This window comes from Hesperophylax consimilis, chromosome 10 (genome assembly GCF_061612785.1).
Source record: "Hesperophylax consimilis isolate HC1 chromosome 10, BYU_Hcon_1.0, whole genome shotgun sequence".
Classification (NCBI taxonomy): domain Eukaryota; kingdom Metazoa; phylum Arthropoda; class Insecta; order Trichoptera; family Limnephilidae; genus Hesperophylax; species Hesperophylax consimilis.
The window spans coordinates 24,847,742-24,863,042 of record NC_142845.1 but is presented as its reverse complement, the minus strand read 5'-3'; the positions used below and the strand labels follow the sequence as shown (position 1 = coordinate 24,863,042).

The following is a 15,301-nucleotide window of genomic DNA, read 5'->3' as shown; positions in this document are numbered from 1 at the left end:
TAATATCTATAATATACGTATTTCTATAGTAATACGTATTTTCATTTTTTATTTTACACCATAACATGTACTTTTCCCTTATGTTTTAATATTTGTTCTACAAAATATTATTTTATTATTCTTACATAAATCATGTACGACTACGGGCATGAGTCTAGTGTGGTAGTTGAGAAAATCACCAAAGTTGTAATCTTTTAATATTTACAAAATAAAATTAAAATATTTTAATGCATCAATTAAAATATTTAAAAAAAAAGCAGGCGACATTTGCGGTTGATTCGTTCCTTTCCCACGATTCGGGGTTCGGTTCGCGGTTCGGCTCGAGTGTTTGGTGTTGACATACACACATTTCTCTAAAATGTCAGTCCTACCCGATCGGCATTTTACGAGGTTGGTACAGTTATTTGGAGCGCTCAAATTCCGAACTCTGTTCCTGTATTATGTAAATAATAATAATAATAATAACTCCTATCAAATTTAAAGAAAAAGAAGTGATATATGGGTCATTCCGCCGTTTCGTTCAAATTTGCCTGTTTCCGCGGATTTTTTTTTTTTGCCTTTTTACTATATATTTTTATAGAAATGGGTTCCCGTACCTATCAGATGTATAAAAGTGAAAAGGGCACCTTTGTGCGACACTTGGATTCGAAGAAAATTGATGGAAGGTAATGAAGGTGTGGATGGTAATGAAAAACTGTTGGATGGTAATTTAAAAATTTGGATGGTAATGAAGTTTGGTAATGAAATATTAATAGATGGTAGTGAACATGTTTAAGGTTCTTAAAATGTCTGTGAATAATGAAATTTGAATAGAAATTGAATAATAAAATAGATTTCAAATCATGCTAAGTATCATTTGACGTGGTGAGCGGATTAGGAAAAAGAAGAAAAACCTATTATAGTGAAAAACTAAATGCTTTATTCAGACTTTTGAACATTGGAGACAAGAAATACATTTTTTCATACGTAATCAGTTCTGCTTACTTATGCTTTTGTAATATCTGTATGAATTGTTAAAAAATAATGGAAAAAAATATCAAAATACAAATTAAGAAAAGGCAGCTGGAACATCAAACCCAACACAACTAAAATTTTCCTATTATACTACTTACCCAGAAATTATAAGGAATAGTCAAATTCTTTATAATTACGTTTTATAAGTAGGTTTGTACACAAGAAATACAAAATTTTCACACTCCTAAGCAAACATTGTAATATTTGAAAAATAGAAATAATAAAAATAATAATTAAAAATAAGAAAAAATCAGAAGTCAATTGAAATGCAGTTTAAAATAAAATCAGAGATACTTAAAACAAACACAACATATGTAACTAATAAGTACAAGATAAAGGTCTTACATCTAAATAGGAACATAATATTTAAGGAACTTGAGATCATTCTTGTGAAAGTTTTTGCTGGAAAACTATTTCAAATCAAAGTTCGGCAAATTTTTGAAAGTGAATTGTCCTCTTTCATTCTCATCTGGATCTTGCAAGCGCTGAAGAATTTGTGATTCCAAAATGAAATCGTCGTCACTAATTGTTGGCCAGACAAATTTTTTGGAATTCCCTTGAGCTTTTTTCAAAAAAATTACTTTGTACTCTAGTGTGTACTCATGTTTTCCAATAATTTTCCCAATGAAATGATGTGTCGTGTTAGTTATTTTATATTGAACCATTATCCAGTCATCTAAGTAGTATTTGAATGGCGCCTCCTTATCCTCTTTGTTGGTTTCCTCGTCAATGTCCATGTGTGGGAGTTCCACAGTTTTGGGGGACTGCTGTTTTGATTCATCGAAATCAGGATATTCTACTCTTAGGGATCGGATGAACTTCTCGAACTCACATTGATCGAAAGGATTGAATTCTTGCGTACTATTTTTATAAAGGGAATAATGCTGATAGTCGAACGGGACGTTTGAGAGTATTTTCACTTTACATTTCTTTTCTATAGTTTTAGCAGGCTCTGGCGTTGAAGCAATAGTATCGTCCAAAAACATGGAGCCGTCGAATTTGCTCAACAGCATATTGTCATCAATATTATTGAAAATAGTAGGCGAGTCAATTTGTAGGCTTAAGTTTTCAATATTCATGTCAACTGTGACATCTATACAGGCTTCGTCATTTTCTACATTCAGTACTCCCAGATGTTTGCTGTGCTTACATAACAGATTGCTGTGTTGGCAACTGAAACAGCTGAGGCTTCTTAAAACAACACTGTATGGCAACGACGAAGACCAAATCACCTGATGTACTTTGATTGTTCCTTTAAATCCGGGAAGTTTTTCTGGAAATTTATTCCGATATATTTCGTCTTCTGCAATGACAGTCAATTCGACGTTTTGAACATTTTGACGGACAACTTCAGCAAACTCTTCAAAGGAACCGATGTCTCCGCCAAATTTCACGTAGTTGTCTGCAGATCTCTTCACAACCGCTCCGATGCCATCTGGGGCCCCCTTACCATGTCCCGCCTCTTGGTAGTTCCATGTGACCCTCTCGATATTAGGAACTTGATCTATTTACTTCGTTATCATATAGAAAATGTAGCGGTTCCTATATTGACTAGATGGCGAATCAGATAAGAAGTGAATCGTTGCAAGCGATGGAACCAAATCCTGCGCCATATTCAGAACAGGTACTAGATGTGCCCATATAGCTGAAGCATCATGATTGAGGCACCGACACATCGTGCAAAATGATTTGGTTGAAGGAAGACCCGTCTGGCTGTCTACATAGTAAAGTACTCCTGTATGAAGAGAGACTTGTCCTCGGCTGCCACCAAAATGAAAGGACTGAATTTCTTCATGGTATTTCAACCAATAGTTCTCGCTAAAATCAACATGTATGAGAACCTCCGTGTCTGTCAGATTATCTTTCAATTCTCTGATAGCGGAGTACTGCTTTACGATGTTTCGTGTTTGTTTTAAGAAAACATCCATGGTGGCATCTAACTTTTCGATTATTTTACGAGGGTTGTCCTCGAGCTTCTTTTTAGTTGTTATGGTTTTCATTTTCTGGATTCCATCCTTTCCCCTGTAGGTTTGTTTTTCTATTGTCCACTCATAGTAGTTAATGTTTGTGCTGTTATTAAATTCTCCGTAATTATATCATTGAATAAAAAAATCGATTTTCAAATAAAAATTCGCAGGGTAAATTTTAACAGATTGTTTTTCCATATCAGTAAATAGATAAAACGAAAATATGTATTTCACCAAAACTGAAATTGTCCGACGCTAGAACGCAAGAAACTGCTTATATTGATAATATTAACTTTTATGAACCCCCAAACATGGTCCCAGATGCACGTAAAAATAACCCTTACAAATTTATCATTACCCTCCACACCTCTAAATTACCATCCGGCAAAAAATTTTACGATACGGAAAGTAATGAGACGGAGGGTAATGAGGTTTTGACAATCTTTCCTTAATAACTCGCTTAATAATGACATTACAAATCTTTATGTTTCAATAAAAAATAGTCCGACTAATTATAGTTTATAGGTTCATGATTCGAATTTTTAAAACATGTACTTACTTTAAAAAATGCTGGAAGGTAATGATGCCTGGTCGGTGACAAAGTCGTTTTCGAGCACGGAGATCGCAGATATTTCTTTATTCAGCGACGCACGTCTTCCCCCGTCCAGATATAGCGGTACACTGATTAGTAACGGAGGCGCGGGGTGGGGTACAGCTGACGAACAGTGACAAACACGGTCACAATTTTAATTACCGCTTTGGCGGAAAACGACAGCGATTTTTTCTGGACAAAAACAAAATCTCAATTCTTTCTATGATACAGTAACTTTAAAAATAAATTAAACACCAATAAATATGCAAAATTAGTTGTACATTCAGGTCGATTAATGAATGTAGTGTTTTACTAGTGTAAAATGTTCTTATTTATTGATCAATTTACCGGTCCCTCATTTACACGGGGAAGGTAATGAGATTTTAGCATGTTTTTTGTATACCATAAAGTTATTAAGTAACAAATGCCTAATCCGGTAAATACTACTTTTTCCTTTTTTAAATAACTACATTTTCCAATAAAACTTTCTTGAAAAACATTATTTTTCATATGACTTTTTTGCAAGAACATGCGATTTGAACGAAACGGCGGAATGACCCATATACACATGTAGCTTTAATTATTATATATTATATGACTACCTCCAGTTAAACGTCATTATCACAATCCGAAACGATTTTCAATTTACGAAAGCCCCGAATCGCTATACCAGACCGACTCGTACAATCTATTAATCCCGCCATCGCGCTTCGGTTTGCCACCCCTGTCAGCGGCAGGTTTAGCCGCTGGCAATGGCTCGCCGACACGACCCGCGGTCAGACGGGGCTGAAACGGGTAGGGTGAGCTAAACCTATACATATTGCGTCACGGGGCAGTACCTATTCTACAGTCATATCATGAGGTGAACACAACGTAAATACGTGGGTGGGAAAGGTACCAACTTGTTCATAGTATTTGATCGCCAAAGTAGACCCACGATGTTTTGATTTTTGAGGGGGATTTGTGTAGTGTGAAAGCTTCCGTTTTTAAGGCAAATGATATTTTCTAGAATTTCAAAATCTTTTTTTTTTTTGTCCGAAATAATTCCAGATAACAGAAAGATAGATTCCTTGATAAAATAACGCAATCATGACCTTTAAATGTTCTTCTATATTATAAGCCTATTATTACGTACTCTGATCAAGTATTTTCGTTATTATGTTATCTTCCAAAAGCCGAGAAATATAAAAGTCGTCTGCAAAAATTAATAAATTGTCGGGTTTTACAAGAACCGTTTTTTTTCGCCGTATCAGTACGAAAAATGTGTACCCGTTGAGGGCCGACTTAGCCGAGTAAGCGTTCACAGATGGGTTGAAAGGAAGATTTCTAAACACGAATGTTAGAGGGGCGCGCTAATATTAAAAAAACCATAATAATTAAGCGAAAATGGTGAAAATATTTAATAAAACACGACTCGCTTGAAATAGAGCAAAAATCTCTCGACAAATGTTTTAGTTGTATTTAAAGATACACGCCTATAACCTTTTTTCATGCCTATAACATATTAAATAACAGAAAACTTGAGTGGCAAATGGCCAATGTGGAAAATTCCCACCTTACACAGAAGAGAGACAGCCTTTGCTTTGACTCGCAAAACTTGGTCCGCCATCAATAGGTTAAGGTGCTCCCATAGCCGCTGTGCTCACATCATGCACATATGGGGCCTTAAAGAGTCGGCGATGTGTGAATGTGGTACGGTACAGACCACCGAACATGTGGTCAACGAAAGCCCGCTCGATTCATTCCCGGCGGGATTGATGCGGTTCACATGGCGACGCCTGAAGCCCTAGAATGGCTCGCCCCTCTGACCCCCCCACCATACGAAAGAAGAAGATTAAATAACAGAACAAAACGTGTTTTTAATATTTTTCGCAGCTTACTTTGCCATTTTTAACCGAGGGAATGTCATTAACGTTTCGGCATCACAAATTTATAGATATTATCTTCAAAAATACCTTTTTTTTGCAACTTAAAAACTTCTTAAAAAAATCGAAAGAAATTGGGTACGCAGGGGCTTAAGGATCGTTAAAAACATACTTTCTTTTCACAGGATTTCGCATTGCAAAAAATGTTAGTAGCTTACTAAAATAAATTTTCTTCAATTGGCAACAACATAAATAGTGAGATAAGAGTTCTTGATTTTTGTTTCATGAAGAGCAGCCATTTAAAACTAAGAACGAAGTTACAGCTGCATTATTCTTCAACGCGTTTGTTGTGTGTTTTCTATATTTTTTATTCTGAAAATCACTTATTCAGCTTTATGAAAAAATTAATAAAAATTGAAAAATAGTTTCGTATTTCTTTTCTGTATATATTTTTATAACATGCGAGAGAAAAAAAAACATTTCTCAGATTTGATATAGCTCTCCTGAGAAACTGCATAAGGTAAATTGTTTATTATTTTCGTAAATATATAAAAAAAAATTATCTATCAAGACGGTACAATTTACAAAAACATAATTTTCCAAAAAACACAACTAACTTATAAAAAATATATTTTCGGTTCACCACAGAGGTTGCGGAAATCCGTTTTTCCAAAAAAATAATAGTTTGTTATGTTTGTAAAGCAAAGAGAAAGGCTCTCGACTAGCAAGCTGCATGTCACGGGTTAAAATCCCGGCGTGCGCAAGAAAATTTTATTAGATTAATTTGTCACACATTGCTCATTTAAAATAATATGTTGTTACATTTGCGTCACGTTCCAGAGTGGAAGATACTCTCAGTATCGCCCTGGAATAAGATCATCACTCAGTATTGAAACGTTGCTTAAAATGTTGCATGTTTGGTGACCAGATCTGAATAGCCAGGTACTTCCCCACCCTCCTTTTCCCCATCTCTCTGTTACACAGAGTCATTTACAACTTAATTTGCCCCTATTAAATTCCATGTGCCGACTAGGAACACAAGACAAAATATAACAAACATTCTTCTGCAATACATACACAACCAACTATCAGACACACTCACTAACCAATAGGATGCATGATCTGGGCAACAAGTTTGGGGTTAATATTGATATATTAATTGATTCCATTTATATAACTAAGCATAATCAATACCAGCACTTTGATGTATCCTAAAAATTAAAGTAGCGTTGTTTATTTATTTTGAGTGAATTGTCTTGTAGTGTTTTTCTAGTTTCTATTTCCGACTTTATGTCCGGGTTAAATCTTCCCCATAGGAAAAACTAAACTCTTCCACACACTTTCCCACAAATGATCATCTAGTCCAGTGCTCCGCAACCGGTGTGCCGTGGCACACTGGTGTGCCGTGAGCCGGACACAGGTGTGCCGCGGGCAAATTCAATGTATTTGACATTTTACAATATTTCATTATGTATTTAATACACAATGACAAAATATTTTTCATAATATTGTCTATTTTTCATTTTTTGCAGATACTGTTAAAAGACGTATTCACAATATATTATAAACTCTGATTAGAAAACTGTTATTGGTTGCACTTCAGATCAACAAAACAACCGAGATTAAAAATAAAGCACAGTTGATAGCTATTGTACTTTTAGTTGACGAGGACATTATTAAAGAACATTATTTATTTTGTAAGGAGGTTCCAGAGCAAACTACCAGTGAAGAATTTTTTTAAGTAACCGATGATTTCTTCAAAATATATAATATTAAATGCAGCAATTGCATTGCTGTTTGCACGGATGGCGCTGCGGCAATAACGGGGAGTAAAAAGGGTTTTGTCTCTTGTGTAAAACAAAAAAATCCAACGTTAAAATTTACACACTGCTGCATACATCGAGAAGCATTGATGGTCAAAAATTTACCGGATGAACTTTTAAATACGATGAATGAATGCATTAAAATTGTAAACATAATTAAATCAAGAGCCCTAAACTCGCGAATCTTCTGGAATACTCTGTGCAGAAATGGGAGCCAAATATGAATCCTTATTGTTTTATACTGAAATTCGTTTGCTATCCCGAGGCAAACTTTTGGCTAGATTGTTTGAGCTTCGTCACGAGGTGTCTGAGTTTCTTTTAAATCAAAATATTCCCAAACTATATCAGCACCTAGATGATAATTACTGGATAGCCAAACTTGCATACATGGCTGATATATTCGAGCATTTGAATGAACTTAATAACGAACTTTGGCAGAAAGAGCTGCAAAAAGGATGTTTGGAAATGTACCAAAGGATCAATCATAGCACAATTGAAAACAAACAATTTACTGTGGATCTGGCCCAACAACATTTAAGTATGCTTCAGCAGAAATTTGGTCAATATTTTTATTCCATTAATTACAAGAACTTCGGGTTGCGCTGTCAAAAATCTAGCCGAATATAAAACTTGTGTTCATTGAAACAAGCGCAGGATAATTTAACAATTAATCGCTCATTAATTTATTATTATTTTATAATAATTATTAAGATTGCGTAAAAATAAATATGTTATATTTATATGTATGTATGTATACTTTTCAAATAAAAAAACAAGAAATTATTGTAAAATTTGTGTATCAATTTAATATCTAATTTTAGCTTTTGGTGTGCCGCGGAATTCTAGGAAGCAATTTGGTGTGTCGTAGGTGAGAAAAGGTTGCGGAGCACTGATCTAGTCAATCCACATTATGCAAGTGCATTATATAAGCATAATAAATACAAATTAATATAAGAATAACACGTCAAATCACCAGAGATCAAATGGGAAAATAATTCACACGCTCCAGATATTTTCATATCAGAGGGTTCGGCTCCGTAGAACTTCTAACTGGACCTATAAATCCTACTGATCCCTCAATATAAATATTTGAAAAAATCTTTCGTAATTTCTACATGTATTTAAAATGACTGATTTTTGCATTTTTGTATATAAATTCTTTGATAGATCGAATACGCCTAAATTTTGAATGAGAGAGCTATAATGCCAATAGCCGAAATAACAAATGTTAATATTTTTATGTTACTAATATTGTTTCATATTCAGTTTATCAGTTTATTGTCATATCATGCTTAAAACTTTTTTTGTATAATTTTCGAAAGCTCACTAGGTATATTCTGTTCTTAAAATACATGTAAAATCCCGGCTGGGTGTAAAGCCGAATAAAATAAAATTAAAAAATCTTCTTAATCAATAGATATACGGTTTTTAGCTAGATGTTGTGTAATTTGAGACAGGATGAACCATACAGAGATTTTTAATTAGAAAAATTAACAATATTTTGATGCTTCCTTTGAAGTGTACTGATGACTATTGGGAAAAACGTGTCAAAGGTCAAACATCAAACATAGTCACATAAATTTACCGATTTATCATGAATTTCTTAGTCACTATTATGTGAAAGCCAACGAGTAGTTGTTAATATATAGTCATGCTCGGCATAAAAACATGAAAAATGAATTAGATTCGACCTTGGAGTTGAGATATTCAGAATTATTACGTAATCCAAAAAACCGACTCATGGTAGGGGTTATATGATGTCACATAAAACATATTAATATATTTTTATATCTAGAGTAAAATCTGTGAATTCAAGCTTAGACATGGGAAATTTTACAAATATACGTATCGATAATTACGTATAGGTATGGGAACGAACGAATCATTTGATTTTTGCAGACAAAACAAATAATAAATCATATTCGTTTGAAGATAAGCACACTCCAGTAATTGTTGAGTTAATATCTTGATCCACTGCTTCTGAACAAAGAGCAAGTTTGTCTTGTCTGATAAAATTCATTAGACAAGCAAAAGATTTGTGTGTATGTAAAAACTCGAACTGTGTGTTCTAATGTAAATAAAATTCTACAGCTTTATTAGTAACTTTACGATCGTGAATCATTTTCATAATAATTATTATCTGCTGTTTAGTAAAACAAAAACTGATCGGTCCGTGTGGTAACTTCTAGTACTCGTGTATATGCAATACCAGTAATTCTATGAACAGTAAACACATAGCGACCCACGGCGGAGAAAAACCTTTCTCGTGTTCCCAATGCAGCTATTCCTGTTTTCGGAAGGATCAATTAAAAATTCACAAAATTACGCACAGCGGAGTAAAACCATTCTCGTGTTCTGAGTGCACAAAATCACACACACTAATTCACAGCAGGATAATTCGTGTCCAAAAAGTACTTTTCTAATTTTCCCTTATTTAATAAATCAAAAAAAAATTTCCTCTGAAATATTAGAAATGTAAATAGATACTTAATTACCTACCTACTTAATTATAAACCAAGGTATTTATGTTTTATGCTTAGATGATTTAAAGAGAAGATAGGTAACTGATCCATCACTGATCGAGGTCCAGAGGACATACTTGAGATTTACTGCGTGATAAGTTCGCTGGTCAGACAAGATGTCACCAGTGAAAGTTGCACAAATTCTCGTGCAAAAACCAGATCTGATGAAATTTCGTACGTGTTCAAAAATTACTTATTATCTTAATAAATTAATACAATTATTGAAATGGATTTTTGTTACATGCTCGCCCGTGAGCCGCCTCGCTGCATACGGAAACGAAGAGCCTTCATTATAATTTAGCTATTTCACTCGTACACACATATTCTTTGAATGGCTATACCTGTCTAATGCGTTCCGTTGCATGCTAGGCAGGTTGTTATATGTAGATATTTCATCCATTCACGGATCGTTATTGGCTATTATTTTCTTATACGTTTCGTTATTCGATTTCAATCTATAAATAGGAATGTCCTATATTTTTGTTCGATTAATATGAACATACCGCATCTTTGTATTTATGTCAATAGTTTTGTGTAACATTTTATTGTAGTTCAAACTAGCTCAAGAACTTATGAACGACTTGGGGTAGAATTTTGAAGTTTTGAATTCTTAATTAAAATAGTTGTTTGATTCTTGTCTTTTCTACCATTCAATTCGTGTTATATCATGAAAGCCACATTTTACTGTTAATAAAACTACATTACATCTACCATAATGCTACGCCATTTGTCATTTTCGTGCAGAGCGAAAATTTGAATCTTTTAGCGAAATCAGTACAGTAGTTTTGGAGTCTATGGTACAAACAAAAAAAATCATTTGTATAAATATATATATGGATAAGGATTTATATAATTTGTCCAAAGAAACGAAACAAAGTCACTATCTTAAAGACAAATATTTTTTTTCAAAATTTCTTCATGAAATGATATTATGAAATTGAAAAAATGACGATTTCACATTTTTAAAAAATATCTTTACTGATTTCACTACGCGCAGTCAATTACGTTAATTTTATTTTGTTAATTAATTAATTAATTTAATTAATTTTACTCCATACAAATTGTTAAATATTACTAATACAAAACAATGATTTTAGGAAATAAAAAGTTAAAACATTGTGTCCTACTGAGATGTTTTCAAGTTTGGTACTAATAAGCTCACATTGTAGAGATTAAATTAACAAATTCTCAACAAGTTTTAAAGTTAAACTTGGATATAATTTGCTGAATTAAACTACCTAAACTTAAAAATAAGCCTTTGAACTTTAAAACAACACTGATTAAGAGAGAGGTAAATAGTAAATAGCTGTTGTATCATCACGAGATGATTTACCGAACGCACGAGCGCTGCCGAATTATTCGAATGAATAACGCGTCGGGTATTTGCGAATATACGACCTGGACCTTTGGCTACCCTATATAGCTACCATCACCCCTTCAATCATAAAACATACCATATTGGGGATGCCATAATGATACCGGCTGGAAGACGGTTGGAAGCAGTTAGGACTCCTGTGCGGTACTAACATAAAAAAAACGAAGAATAATAAGAAAAAGATGAGTTGGATAGATTGACTTACATAAAGTGAGGCGCTGCTCACCGCAGCCGAACATGCTGGGGACCGAGGGGAGAGAGTGATCCCTCATGCTCCAGTCGTACACCACTCCACGCTCGTGCATCATAAAGCTTCTAGCTTAGAGCTTTTGTAAAGGAGGCTGAGAGGCTGCTTCGAAGGGAAGGAAGTTGAAGAGCCTGCTAAAAATAAGAGATCATTAGATACAAATTGATGAAAACAGATAGTATATCCAGTACTGTGTAAATTAGACAAATGTACAGTATAGTGCGTTGTTCTGTTTTCTTTCCTGAATTCACGTTCATTAAGACCATAGAGCCTTGACCGAAGAACCGAGTCTGCGGGTTGTTATATACATTGTTAGATATTGTTATTTGTAAACCAATATGCCCACCTAATATACTCGTAGTAGAAATCTAATGATAGAAGTATTAGTAAAGTGCGCTGTTCTGTTTTCTTCCCTGAATTCGCATTCACTAAGATCATAAAGCCTTGACCGAAGAACTGAGTCTGCGGGCTGTTACATACATTGTTACATATTGTTATTTGTAAACGAATATACCCACCTAATATAGTAGCAATCTACGGGTAGAAATATTGATCCCAAAACCCAAGAAAAGTTTTGATTCACTTTATTTCCTCTGTTGGTAAAATCCGCAGACAGATTCCGGATAGCGTTCCTAGAATCCGAAGAAAATTGAATTATTTCTTATGTAAGCTCTTTTACAAGAAAGATTTCAGACCACTTGGTTCTCATTCTGTTTTAAATACATTCTAGTTAGTGGGCGTGCACTAGATATAAAGGCGAACCGCTGATAGTTCCTTTGTAAGTTGAAATCCTCTTCCTTCTTAATAAACGACGCGTCTAACAGATCAACGTAGCTCTCAGCAGCATGAAATTATTTTAGAAAGATCGGCCCTAAATAACATGTTCTTATTTATAAAGAACATAATCCACTGGGAATTTAAAGTTTGCTGTTTTTTTCAGTAAGTAGGTACTCTAATTTTCATAATGAGTTATGGGTCTGTCAGAAAATAAGACAAGATGATGTATTTTACAATGTCCAATATAAAAGCTTTTAAAGATCGATGCAATTATTATCTTTTTTTATTATTATTTATACCTGTCAAAGCAGTTTGTCAGCAGAATATAAATCTCAAAAAGTCATTTCCGTCATTTGTCGTCAGCTAAGAAGCTTTGAAAATCCATTTAACTGAAAAAAGACAATAAAAGATCCCATATTGTTTTCATCCAATGCAGCGATAAATGTTGTTAATCATTATTTAATTTTGTTATTGGCTGTGGAACGAACTGCCGGCCTCTGTGTTTCCTCCCTCCTACAACGTGGGACTTTTCAAGACCCATGTTCACTCCTTCCTCTCCACAAAAAGACCCTCCACACAGCATCCCCAAAGATGACATAGGCCCTGAGGGAAATTATTTTCTTCAGGGCCTCCTATGTGAGTTAATATTAAAAAAATATATATATTTAAAAAATTTGGGGACTTTCTCAACTACTATACTAGGTTCATGCTCGTATTATTGTAGTCGTACATGATTTATGTAAGAATAGCAATAATAAAACATAACGGAAAAGTAAGTTGTTATAGTAAAAAAAATTAAAACATATTATTATAGAAACCGCCAATTCAAACGCAATCTAATGGCTCTTACAATACAGTAATAATCGAATTACAAGCGTACAGTGATAAACAGGATAATAATAGCAGTAAATTAAAGAACAATTAATAGTAAACAAAAACACTATTGCAAGTGATGCAGTTATATAAGTGCTGTAAGACAATGCATAATTCAAAAGATAATATGTAAATAAATAAATGATAGAGTTTAAAAAAAAATCAAAACAGTGTTAGGAACTCGTGTATTTATTAAAGAATGCCTGTCCCCTTTCAAATAGCCAATGTTGAACACGGATAGTAAAAATGGATATAGAATTAATTGACTTTAAAAGCTACGTTTAATTCTACGTTTGATTCCTATTTTCAATCCAAATCTAAGCAAAACCGGCTAGTAAAGCCGGTTTAATATAAATTAGAATATTATTACTTGCAATAAATATGTGTACGTTTATTTGCACAAGGTTGAAAAAATTAGAAATAGAAAGAATTTCAAACGAGTGCGATAAAAATAATGAAATATTTATAATTTTCTCGTTCCGTAATTCAGAGCCCAGCCTCCGTATAATATGGTCCATGTGGTCCGGAGATATGATGGGAAGGATATCCGCTAGTTATGGTTGCCAGGGGCCTTATCTCGCAGATAGCCTGGCCCATCTGACATGTGCTGCTTGCTAAACGAGACACGTCGATACAGGCTCGTGTAATATTACCATCATGGGCTGAATTGACGGCAGGAGAGATTGCGATTGGGAAATCGATTACCAGACCTATTTATAATTGGAACAGGTGCAACTGATAATGAATAATAAAACAACACGAGGTTATGAATATTTTCGCTCCTAAGGATACTACAGTAGCGGGCATAGAAAGATGTTCAGGAATAAAAATTAACATTTATTCAATGTAAATTTTCAATTAAACGAAGCCTTAAAAAAGGCGAGAAAAATAATTGAGTTTTTTTCCCCGAAAAATCTTAAAACGCAATCTAAAAATTATCCTAAATTTGTTGTAGATCCTGCGAGGATGTTATTTTATAATTAGAAGAGAAAAATATGACATGGGTCTCAGGCATTTATAAGAAACTCTGGTGAATCTTAAATTACAGCATAAATTTTTAATTACAGCATAAAATATTAATTTTGGTCTATTGATGGATATAAAACAAATGACAATACTGCAAGATAGAGCTACGAGAATTATTCTAAAGATAAATAGATATACGGAAGTCAACGAAATGTTAAAGGAGTCAAATAACTTGTCATCTAATGAAATCATTTAATCCTTATAATCTATAAAATAATTAATGGCCACACACATAAGACATAAGACGAGGAAAAATAAATCATATACTAGACTAACTTTAAAAAAAAACAGATTTACGGATCAATCTAGCTATTTGGCGAATTATCAGAGGAAGTTAAATTAGCAGAAAATATAAACAGATTTAAATTAAAAGGGCGACTGTACGTAATTTATTAATACATTTTGTATTTATATATACAGGGTGTCCGGAAACTCGTAGTACAAGCGGGAAACTGGTGAATCTACATCACATTTGGAGTCGATTTTGTAGTATATTTTTTTTATTTGAGCTTTCGTTATCGAGTAAATCGAGTTTGAAGTTGATTTTTTTTTTTTTTTTTTTTTTTTTAATCAAATTCCCATAAATTATTACTAAAGTACCCAACTAATTAAAACTATTTGAAAGTAAAACAAATGAAGAAACTCGGATTTGAAGCATTATTTTGAAATCACCCTTCATTTAACCCGGTGTAATCATAAAATATTTCTGCTCTGCAGGGTTAAAACATCTGTTATTCAAAACAAAACATAGTGACACAGAAAGCACATTCAATTTTACGCTCAACATTATTCTTCAGTTAAAAGTGTATTTAACAAGTGAAACTTACAATATAACAAGACATTAGGTGGATACAAGTTCTAATACAAATTTACAAGTTTTTAAAACTAAAACTAATCGAACATTGTTAATATTAATACTAGTTTGAAATTGATTTAAATTATTGTCGCCCAAGCTATTACCTACCGCGCGATTCGGCTGCTAGTACCAAGTACTTCAATTTAACTCTACCATAAATCCAGGCTGACCCATCTTCCACTTTTAAAAAAAAAATTATATTTATATATAAACATTAAATATTATCATGGATTCTCAGGATTACATAAGTCTAGCGAGAAACGCAGTAGAGGCTTTAACAGAATTAATAATTGACCCAAGTACCAAACTAAACAAGGAGCAAATTGCCAAAATGGTTCCCAAAACCAACGCCATTCTAGGAACC

General features: G+C 33.5%; 1 protein-coding gene across 8 annotated transcripts in view; it reads right to left on the bottom strand.

Moving 5' to 3' along the window:
• shep (RNA binding motif single stranded interacting protein alan shepard) overlaps positions 1-15,301 on the bottom strand; it is a 215,707-nt gene that overhangs the window by 183,623 nt on the left and 16,783 nt on the right. For 7 of the 8 annotated variants that reach the window (XM_089636742.1, XM_089636744.1, XM_089636746.1 and 4 more), the window contains exon 2: positions 11,364-11,539. In XM_089636742.1, coding sequence (XP_089492868.1) covers positions 11,364-11,466 — 103 coding nt within the window. In that variant the 5' untranslated portion in view covers positions 11,467-11,539. The remainder of the gene's footprint in view (positions 1-11,363; positions 11,540-15,301) is intronic. The other variant, XM_089636743.1, reaches the window with a different exon arrangement.